This window comes from Eurypyga helias, unplaced genomic scaffold, assembly GCF_000690775.1.
Source record: "Eurypyga helias isolate BGI_N326 unplaced genomic scaffold, ASM69077v1 scaffold3675, whole genome shotgun sequence".
NCBI lineage: Eukaryota > Metazoa > Chordata > Aves > Eurypygiformes > Eurypygidae > Eurypyga > Eurypyga helias.
In genome coordinates, this window is record NW_010250716.1 from 1 (window position 1) to 11276 (window position 11276).

General features: G+C 41.5%; 1 protein-coding gene across 1 annotated transcript; it reads left to right on the forward strand.

Moving 5' to 3' along the window:
* Positions 1-6346: 6346 nt before the first annotated feature.
* MSANTD4 (Myb/SANT-like DNA-binding domain containing 4 with coiled-coils) lies at positions 6347-9240 on the forward strand. The gene is made up of 2 exons (XM_010151758.1): positions 6347-6976; positions 8665-9240. The coding sequence occupies exons 1-2, from the start codon at positions 6515-6517 to the stop codon at positions 9238-9240; spliced, it is 1038 nt and encodes a 345-aa protein (XP_010150060.1). The 5' UTR covers positions 6347-6514.
* Positions 9241-11276: the final 2036 nt, after the last annotated feature.

Consider the following 11276-nt stretch of genomic DNA (forward strand, 5'->3'; position numbering starts at 1 on the left):
ACCGGGCCCCGCTCGCGGGCTGGGCCGCCTCGGGCTGGGGCCGTGCCTGCCTTCCCTCCCTGCGCCCGCCATGCTCGGAGGGGAGGTCTGTTCCCCTGCGTGGCACTGCAGTTTGAGGGGAATGGGAACTTTCGACTGACGAATCTGTGGGTTCCACAGGCTGCATCCACAGCTGCTTTCCGTCCTCGGCATCGCTCTGCCTCGTTAAATCATCCTTCTGCGTGGTGGTGGTTCTCTTTGGTCCTTGCATGTGCTCAAACCGCAAGCTCCTTGCGGGGAGGACTGTGCATTCGGTGATGTGTTCAGCAGCACCCAGACCCTCCTGTACTAAAGCCTCCCTTAGTACAAAGGCGTAAGTTGTCCCAAGCCAAGGTTCATTATGAATTACATACAAAGTTTTCCAGGAAGCCCTACAAAGATCCTCAGACTCTCGAACTTTATTTAAAAAAAATATAGATAGCAGGTTCTTCTGATTTAAATGTTTGTTTGTTTGTTTTTCCCCCTTCAATCACAAGCTCTGAAAGTTGAAGTTTTTTGGGTGTGGGTTTTTTTTAAGAAAGAAGAAGGCAACACATCAAGACCTCATACTTCGAAAGAAGTCATGTTTTTTTCTAGACAGTAATTCGAATTTGGTGCTAGCAACAATCCTTCAATCCTGGTGGGTGTGTGGATTTTTTGTTTGCTTGCTTTGTGGGTTGTTCTTTTTTTGTTCGTTTGTTTGGGGTTTTTCTGTTTGGTTCAGCACATGGTCATAGAGTAAGATGTGAGCAAAGGATACACAGACAAGCAACATGCGGTTGCCTGTGTCATTAAGTAGATGAAAGTTATTCAGTGTATATGTGTTCTGCGTGTTTATGGAGTGTTTAGTTTTTCAATACTTGTTTCATTTCAGCCCTGACAAATAGTTTGTGTTTCTTCAGTCTAGTGATGAGGACCTTCTTGCCTATAGGTTGTTTCTGCCCTCATAGGGCTGCATTACATTTATAACTCCACGTTGCCATCTTTCGTGGAAGACCCTTGAAATCTTTCTGTTATTGTATGATCAGAATTACTTCTTTTTTTTCTAGCCAGCACTTTGCATTTCTACCCAAACTGTAAAAATACACATTTTGCATTTGCACCTAGCACTATACCGTGTGATGGGTGTATGGCTGGTCAGGTCGCCGGCTGTTGGCATCCTCTGTTATTTCCCAGTGATTTCTCTGTCACTTGACCAAACTGTAGCTATTACTTCTCAGGTAACTGGTGTCTTTGGTCATGTATTGTAGAATCATCACAGAATGGTTTGGTTTGGAAGGGACCTTAAAGACCATCTAGTTCCACCCCCCCTGCCATGGGCAGGGACACCTTCCACTAGACCAGGTTGCTCAAAGCCTCATCCTGCCTGGCCTTGGAGACATCCAGGGATGGGGCATCCACAGCTTCTCTGGGCAACCTGTTCCAGTGCCTCACCACTCTCTCCAGGAAGAATTTCTTCCTGATATCTAATCTAACCCTCCCTGTTTTCAATTTAAACCCATTACCCATTGTCCTGTCACTACAGGCCCTTGTAAAAAGTCCCCCCCAGCTTCCTTGTAGGCCCCTTCAGGTACTGGAAGGTGCTATAAGGTCTCCCCGGAGCCTTCTCGTCTCCAGGCTGAACAAGCCCAACTCTCTCAGCCTGTCCCCATAGCAGAGGGGCTCCAGCCCTCTGAGCATCTTCCTGGCCTCCTCTGGACTTGCTCCAACCGGTCTATATCCTTCTGATGTTGTGAGCCCCAGAGCTGTACACAGTACTCTAAGTGGGGTATCACAAGAATCCCCTCCCTCAACCTGCTGGCCGCACTTCTCTGGATACAGCCCAGGATATGGTTGACTTTGTGGGCTGAGAGAGCACGCTGCCGGCTCATGTCCAGCTTTTCATCCAGCAGTACCCCCAAGCCCATCTCCTCAGGGCTGCTTTCTATCCACTCTCCACCCAGCCTGTACTTGTGCTTGGGATTGCCTCGACTTAGGTGCAGGACCTTGCACTTGGCCTTGTTGAACTCCATGAGGTTGGCAGTGGCCCACCTCTCCAGCCTGTCCAGGTCCCTCTGGATGGCAGTGTCGACTGCACCATAAAACTTGCTGAGGGTGCACTCAGTCCCACCATTCATGTCACTGACAAAGATGTTAAACAGTACTGGTCTCAGTACCGACCCCTGAGGAACATCACTCGTCAGTGGTCTCGGCTCAGACATTGAGCCGTTGACCACTCTGAGTGTGAGAAAAATACCAGAAGTCCTTTTGGTTGTATACTTGAGAATTTTCTTCTTGCAGATATCTTCTCTTACCTTCATAGCAGTTCAAGTGGCTTGATCTGACCAAAAGATTTTTTTTTTTTTCTTCATCTCTGTTCTTATCTCCACATATGTTTTCTGAGTGAACTACTCATCTTCCCAATTGGTGCACTCAGCAAATGCTATTTGCTGTGGAATCCTCTGCTGAAGAAACTACAATATAGTGCAGTTATTCTGATTTTTGGAGAAACTGTAATGTCTGTCTACTGTGTGTTTTTGGTTTTGGGGTTTTTTTGGGGGGGAGGAGGGGGTTGTGTTGGTGGTTTTTCTCTTTTTTTCCCAAATGTATGCATTTCATGTTTTAGACTTCATATCAATGCAAAACTTAAACATGCTCTATGTCATGTTTTTGTAAATCATGCTTTTCAAAATGGTCACAGGGTGTGGTTTTTTCCTGTAGCTATCTAGAATGCATGTGAATCCTGGCTTGTTACATTCCTGTGCCTTAAATACTTGCAACATGAGCATGTAACCGTTAATTTTTCTGCATTAAAGGGTAATATCCTGGAGACCATTTAGCAGTGTCAGAAAACAGAATATCCCAAATCTCACCTTTAGTTAGATAATAATGCTTTTTAGTTAATATATCAGAAAGGTAAACAGTCCCACAGTGATCTAACTGGGAGTCAGTATATTGTTAAGATAATTCATTAACATCCATTTATATTAATAAGAAAGCAGTTGTCTTTAATGAGGCAATATACTTCCAGAAAGGAAAAAGTTAGAAAAGGTAAGGTGTCCTGACCAATTGAAAGTTAATAGTCATGAGTTTTAAAATACATAGGTTTTGCTGCTGTTTTATTGGGAAATTCAGGGACTTGTATCAGACGTGTCCTAGAAAAAAAAAAAGTAGTCTAAAAGAAACCTTCACACAATAAGGCAATTGGATGCCAGTTGTTTCCAAGTTAGTATTATAATTCTTAAAGGTTATGTGCTTGGCTTATGGCATAAAATCCAAACCCAAGATTAGGCACTTCACAAAGAGCATTTGTGGAGATCAGAGAGGTGATGCACAACCCCGGCACAAGGGGCGGTGAGGTGGACCCACAGGGTAACCTGACATTTGCGTGTTCTAACTCTCAACCTTCTCTGGAGCTAAGGTGAAAGCTTCGCTCTCCCTGTCTATACGCATTCATGTAGAATTATAGTTAGGAAATAACACTGATGAAAATTTGGTTTGAAAACCCTTTTTTGTTTTGTTTTCCTGTGATTGTGCCCACTTTATCCTGCTGTGCTAGCACTGAGAAATTTAGGTAGGGTCAGGGTAAATAGAGATACCATATGAGTCTAAAATTCTGTGGTTCCCTGTTACTGGTGAATGACCAGAACCTTGTTCATCCCAGCTGGGGCTGAATAAAGGACTTAGCCAGTGTCTGTCTTGACACGAAAGTAGCTGTAATTCAGCAGAAATCTGATACTGAGGTACCTTACAATTGAGTATCTACTGGTACTTTCAAGACTTTGACATATCCACCTGGCAAGTACTTTCCAAAGTGACCTGTTTTTCCATAGCAAAGTACTTGAATGTTCACTCAAGTACATGCTTAAAATCAAATGTGAAATTCTACTGATTTCAGTAAAAATAAATGTGACCTTATAAACAGAGGGTCAGTGTCTCAGTAGCAACATGTCTGAAATACTATCATTCTTGTGAAAATTATGTTGTATGTAGGAACTCCATGCAATTCTTTTGCCTGGAAGACCAACCTGAAACGGGTACCTCAGACTCTTTCATGCATGCTCCCCCACCCTGGAAACAGGTACGTCCAAATGTGTGTGTTTCTAAAGCCAGCACGAAGATACGAGTACTTGGGCATTCCCCAGTAACCAGGAATCGCAGCTTAATCTGTCTATTTATCGGTCCGGAATAGTTGCCTTATTGACAGTGATGTTTCTGAAAGTGCTGTTATCGTTCTGTGTGCAGGTAACTTTTCTGAAGAATTTACCTGCTTGGTGACTTTTACGAAGTTAAGAAAACCCAAAACTTGCATAAGACAAACTCAGAATTTGATAGGTAGGTCAAGAAATTCAGTTGCCATAATAATAGGAAAGCTGTAATTTGCACTTGAAAAGCACAGCAAGTACCAAGCCAGACAGGTAATAGAATGTTGCTTCTAGGATGTTGCTTCCTTGGAAGCCCATGTACCTTCTTGTGGTAAGCTTATAATAGTGTGTTTTTTTTTTTTTAATACTGATAATGTCAAGGGTCTACATTATAACAGTAGGTTATATTATTTTTCTAAATAATTCCCTTTTCTCAAAACCAATTAGTATTTTATTTTCAGAAGGGCAGGAAGTTTCACGCTTCCTAAACAGCAACATGCAGCTTTTGACTTGAGTCTGAGGAGTCGAAAGTGCTGGGTAACTGCATGAGGGCACTGTAGTGTGGGTCCATGCTGATACATGCTCATTCTGTGTGCAGTTGATTTCTTCTTGGGCCTTGGTTTTGCATATTTTCTAGCTAGTAACCATCAGAAGTAAACGGATTTGCAGTGAGGGCAATGATTTTAATGAGAAAAAAGTAGTAAACCAGTTTTCTAAATGCAACATTTTAAAAAATATTTGATGCCAGCGTGTTTGCGTGTTGGGTGTGAAAGAATGGTTCTTGATGTGGAAAACTTTGCAAGTGAACCACTTATTTACAGTCAGTAGCGCATAGGAGATAAAGAACGATGTCTAAACAATTATGTGCATTATTCCCCAAATGGAGAGTTTTTGTGTTATGTGCTGATGAGTATGTTTTAACCAAGTTGAGAAGACTAACAGGAGGAAAAAAAAAATAATTCAAGAATCCTGTATAGCTGGGAGGGGAGTTATTGAAGGATTAAGTTTTAGTCAGTAGCAATCGAATATATAACCTGCAAGCCATTTGCTTCAGGTGGACAAATGGTCCATGTTAGATTAGTAGTGAACAAGCATGACAGCTTGAGACTGTAAGCACTGCATAGCGAACCGTTGGCCTACTTGGATTAAAGCCTTTCAGGCCTGCCTAAAACAGTAGGTAATGTGGTACAGAAGAAAGTTCAGTATAAATCCTAAGTGGCACCATGACCAAGCAGTCTGTGACACAGACCCGTTTTTTATTCTCAGTTTCTACTTTCAGTTCTGTTTGGAGTTGGTTTTGTTATTTGTTGGTGTTTTTGTAATATGGCCTATGAAATATTCATCACTGCGTTAATTGTTCCGTTTCTCCCACTCCCACTTTCCGCTTTCTGTGCAGAGTTGCGCACGATCTGTCAGGTGTTTTATGGGGTTTAGCGTTCTCTTCGGCGCCAGGCACAGGATCAGCTATTGCCGAGGGTGGAAGGCTGGGCAAACTTTAATCTGCTATCACAGCTGACACGAGGTGTTTTGCAGTGTGAGATGGGTAGAGGGGGCCTTTACCATGGGCATGAGTGACTTATTCCTGAATCTGTGTCCTGTTAAAACATCTGTAATGCATGACATTTGTTTGAAATAGTAGTTATTTTCTGACATTCAGCAGAATTGCTCCATTTCTTTTTTTGTGATTAATAGAAGTCAGAAGAACCTCTAAAACTTCTTACATTAATCTGCCTTTTTTTTTTTTTAATGGAAATGGTGTTTCATCTGAAACATGTCTCAGAAATTTCGGTCCCCTAAACGTTTCATGTTTTTGAAGTAATGATATAACCATTTTAGCTTCCTTTGGAAATAATTTAACATTCAAACTGAAATGCATATCTCAGATTTCACCCGCAAGCAAATCCCGACTGGCAAAACACGAAGAGTTGAAGGAAAATAGCTGTATTTTTGTAATGGAAATAGCAATTCAACCTTAATGGTTCATGGCATGGATGTATTAGTGGATTTATAATTCATATGAGATTAGAGAAGGTATCTATAGCTACTTTATATTCAGCGTTTAACAAAACAGTTCTCTTCTGTCCAATGAATGATCAGTTCAAAATACGCATTCCTTAAATCATGACTTAGGAGTCAAGTTTGTTAAATGAAAATATACAGTGTATACCATGGAGATTTATGTTGTTTGCTCTTTTTCTCTTAGGAAGCCTGACAAATAGGAAAATACTGCAAAGTGAAGAGAAAATTAACTTCACAAGAACTGAGCTCTGCTTTCGTTTGTTTTTTAGATTTTATTAGTATTAATAACTGATTAGTGTCAGATCATCTCTGTAGTCTACTGCAGTGGAATTATTAGGTTAAAGCTGGAAAAAATGAAACAGTTAAAGAGAAAAAGAAAAAGCAATTTTAGTGTTCAGGAAACTCAAACTCTCCTTAAGGAAATCAGAAAAAGGAGAGAAGTACTGTTTTCAAAGCAACTTAATACAACAATTAATGAGATGAAACGGAAAGCTTGGGAGGAAATAGCAGAGTGTGTAAATGCTGTAGGTGAAGGAGAGCAAAGAACAGGGACAGAAGTGAAAAGGCGATACCTTGACTGGAGAGCGCTCATGAAGAGAAAACGTCTGAATGCAAACATCAAAGTAGTGGGTGCTGGGTTTCACCTTCCTTCATCCACTTTAGATGACTCTCTCAATGAAGACATGGATGAGAAAATGGGATTTGCAATTGAATCTAGTTTTGAATGGCAAAATATCACTGACTTCAGAGAAGCTGGTGGATCTTTAACAGAAATCAAAGTAGAAGAGGAAGAGGAGGATCCACAGAATTTCGAAGTGAGTGACTGACATACGTTAGCTATATGCAATATGGCCTTTGTTTCATTTCAGCATAAGGCTTTTTGCCATGTTTCTTCATAGCATCTGTGTCTGGGTTTTGTTTTTTTTTTTTGAATGTGTGAATTAAAGAAACTGTAGTAACAAATATGTTTCAGAGAGATGGTATTCAAATCTAGCAACTTGCAATTGTGTGTAAGGTCTTGGATGTTGATTACTGAACTGACACCCCTCAACTTTGAATTTGTATTTACACATATATTTTCCATTTGTATGTGCCATAGATAAGAATTAGTTTATTCAGTAGGATGAAAATATGCTTTTGAAGGAAACTAGTTACTTTAATACTTAGGCTGTCTGGATGGATGGACAGAGAAGAGAAATGCACCTCTTCAACAAATGAATGTTACCTGCAGGTACAGAAATAAATAGAGTACAGAAAGAAATAGAATAATTTTTACATTTCTTAAAATGAACCCGCAGGAGATGAAAATATTCTTTGAATAAATCAGTCAGTCATTCCTTTCTGTCAGGATTTTAGTGGGAATTTGGCAAGCAGCTGTGCATCCTGCAGACAGGTTGTTATTCCAAGTAGTACCTTGAGTGTCCTGGGGTAGGCAGGAGTGAAGTTGCATGTTGGGATAGTTTTTTTTGTGCCTGTACAAATACACAGTTCTCATTTCAAAAAAGGATACTTAGACAGTTTTGATTTGTTGAGTTTTTTTAGGGAGGAGGGGGAATCCTAACTCCTGTCATAGTTACGGTGTGTGCTGGGGAAAATTCAGCATAAGCTGAATGGTAGTGAGATTACTGGCTGACAGCTGCTGCTGAACTGTGTCTGTCTGCTCTAATGCTAGAGAACTGGCAGTGATTCTCATTGTCTTAAGATTTTCTGAACCCTTTCTCTTCCTCAGTTTGCCTTTTTTTTTTTTGCAGCATACTTGCTGGGAGACTATTATCCCTTGTGTACTACGAATTTGTAGCACATAAGGGCTATAATTCCGCACAGATGGTTACAGTCTGCCAAGAGCAATGGTCCTGACCACCTAGTCATCTGCATCATAAAGGGCTTTACAGCAAATGCGATGATACACAATTGGTTAAACAAGCCCTGTTTATTGACCTACTTAATACAGTTTGAAGGGTTAAGGACCATGTGAAAAATGTCAGTGTTAGATGTTTTTTAGAGATGGAATCCTAAAGTTAGTGAAGGCTGGGTTAGCTTACATACCACAAGCCTGTGGATCCAGCTGCTCTGATAAATAATTAGTCACAACAAGTTCCTGGTGGCTTACATAAATGTCACTCAGCTACAGGAAGAGCAAGAACAACATATGCTTTTTATAGATCCAGTTTTCCATCAGTGGTTCTGAATGCTTTATAATAGCTATCCTCCAATATTTTCTGCATGTTCTTGCATGTCCGCTGACAAGCTGATTTTCCTTTTTTCATCACCAGATACTAACTTGCAGATAAAGCATGTTTCTCTACCTGTGTAATGGTAGGAAAGTGTCTTTTGACTGCAAGTTAATTGAATGGTTTGGTTATTTCGCAGTATGCGAGTTAAGCAGTTCTGAGTAGCTTTGAAGATGAAAAAACCCAGTATGTTATTTTCAGTCGTGTGTAACAAATTTACTCTGGCATAAAGGCTGGAATGTAATTCTAGTCTGTCGCATTCCTCTTTGCAGTTTCCTATTGAGGAAGAAGAAGAAATTTTGTCATCAGTTTTGCCTGATTCAAAAAGGGAAAATGACCTGCCAGACTTCTCCCACATTGAAGAGTTTGGAAATCTAAACTCTGCCCAAGCTAGGCTAGCCTATGAAGATTCTCACTTGCTTATAAATCTGGAGAAGCAGAAGGTGGAGCTGGAGAAGCAGCGACTAGAGATTGAAGCTGAAAGATTGCAGGTGGAGAAGGAGCGCCTGCAAATTGAAAAAGAACGGTTGCGTCATGTTGACTTGGAGCGCGAGAGACTTCAGATTGAGAAGGAGCGGCTTCAGATCGAATGGGAGAAACTCCGGCTAGAGACGCTGCATGCTGACAAACCTGCCCTGGAAAATGACCTCACCCAAACAGAAAAACCCATCATGCAGCCTCTGGATCTAGAAACTGAAAAGTTGAAACTCGAAAAAGAACGTTTGCAGTTAGAGAAAGAGAGGCTGCAGTTTCTGAAGTTTGAGTCGGAGAAGCTGCAGATTGAAAAGGAACGCTTGCAAGTGGAGAAGGAGCGCCTTCGCATCCAGAGGGAGGGTCACTTGCAGTGAACTTCTTGACCAAAGTGTCAGTGTTAGTGTTGATGTTTGCAGATAGAGGTAGTTCTTAATACTGAAACTGTCCCAGAGGCTTAACATTCTTCTGTTCAGAGGGTGATGTTGATGTTAAACTGAAAAAGAAAAAAGGAATGGTGCCCAGTATGTCAGTGTGCCTACATAAGTGAGCTTATGTGTGAAATTGCTTTTCAGTGTATCGGAACTGAGTGTGATATTCTCTTGTCTTCAGTATTGTGTTGTGTTAGTTCGGTGTCCTCCTCTCGTAGACACGTGGAGAAGAATCAAGACTCAACCTTGTGGTTCTTTCACTGTGCTAACGGTAAGGAAGGATCAGAATAAACCGACGGACGTTGTGAGGGCACGGTGCCGACAATAGCCTACGCAGTAAATAGGTACAAGTTAGAATACAGTAGCAGAGTCATCATGTGATTGAGTCATGAAACTTAATTTCCCGTTCTTGTTTTTTCCCACCCTCACAATTAATAATTTAGATAATTCAAGAATTATCTAAAAGTTAAAGTACAAGTTGAATTAACTACGACTAATAGCACTTAAATAAACTACTATTGTTCCATGGCTTGAACTGAACGGGAGTGCACAATATAGTATTCTTCCTTTTTCGTGGAGGATTCATAGTAGATGAAGTTATGTGTCAACCATACCTACTCTAAGTGGGGCTGCTGGTTGCACCAGGTTTTTAATAATGCTATCTGGAGTAGAGCACCTTAGGGTAGCACAGGGAAGTGCTGTCTGATGAGGCAGTGATGACCCCCCGAAGTCAGTTGTTAGACCCGGTTTGTTCCCAGAAAGACAGTAGCTGGTGATGGGACTCTCTGGAGTGGAGGCACAGAGGCTGAGCACTGACCAAGGAGCACTGAGCTTGCATACTAACGCTCTTCATGTTAGATCTGCCTGGCCAGCACTGAGGTCGTGTCCGTGAGGCAGCCAGAAGAGGTTTCTGTGGCTGACACCTTACAGTATGTTTTACTCAGACAAACAGAAATGGTCAGTGCTGGAGGCTGTCAGTATTTTTCACAAACAACATACTCATTTAAAATAATTAAAAAAACCCAAACACCAAGGAAGCTTTCCATTATTTCATATATATTTAAACCCCAACTGAGCCAGACTTCACATTTCTCATCTTTCTTCAGTTATTTTTGTTGACTTCATTTGAAATGTAGAATTATGAGAATACTGAATCTGAATATATGTTGAGTGACTTACATGGATTCTTGTGCAAGTAAATATATTTATACCACTACAGGATTACTTTTATTCTGCAAAGAAAATGTTATTTTTTTATTACTGAAACAAGTGTGCTTCTACAGTGGAAATAAATTTGACTACTACAATCCAAAATGGCTCTTTAAACTCTGTTTCTTTGCAGAGAAAGAGGGCTACATTTGAAGAGAAACCGGGATACTTACACTACAACACCCCAAAGTTGCTGGTGCCTGTATTCCCTGTGTAGTAAAAAGGAAGGAGACACAAACCAGCTGGACAGAAATGCCCCAGGGGGAAGTATATGTGATGTTCTTCCTGAAGGTGGTGGGTTTGCCCTGCCTGGAGGCCAGGTGTCCACCAAAGTCGGTCTATCACTGCCCTCCTCAGCTGGATGGGGAAGTTAATTTATTTTATTGCCAACTAATTCAGAGTGGGATAATGAGAAATAAATGCAAATCTAAAAAGCACTTTCTCCCCATCCCTCAGTTCTCCCCAGGCTCAACTTCACTCCTGCTTGCTCTACCTCCTCCCCTGCAGTGGTACAATGGGATGGGAAATGGGGGTTGGGGTCAGTTCATCGCGTCATCACTGCCGTTCCTTCCTCCTCACAATCTTCCCCTGCTCCAGCACGAGATCTCTCCCACAGGGGACAGTTCTCCATGAAATTCTCCAATGTGAGTCCTTCCTAGGGGCTGCAGTTCTTCCTGATCTGCTCTGGCGTGTGTCCCTCCCACAGGGCGCCGTCCTCAGGAGCAGCCTGCTCCAGCCTGGGTACCCCCCAGGTCATAAGTCCTGTCAGCAAA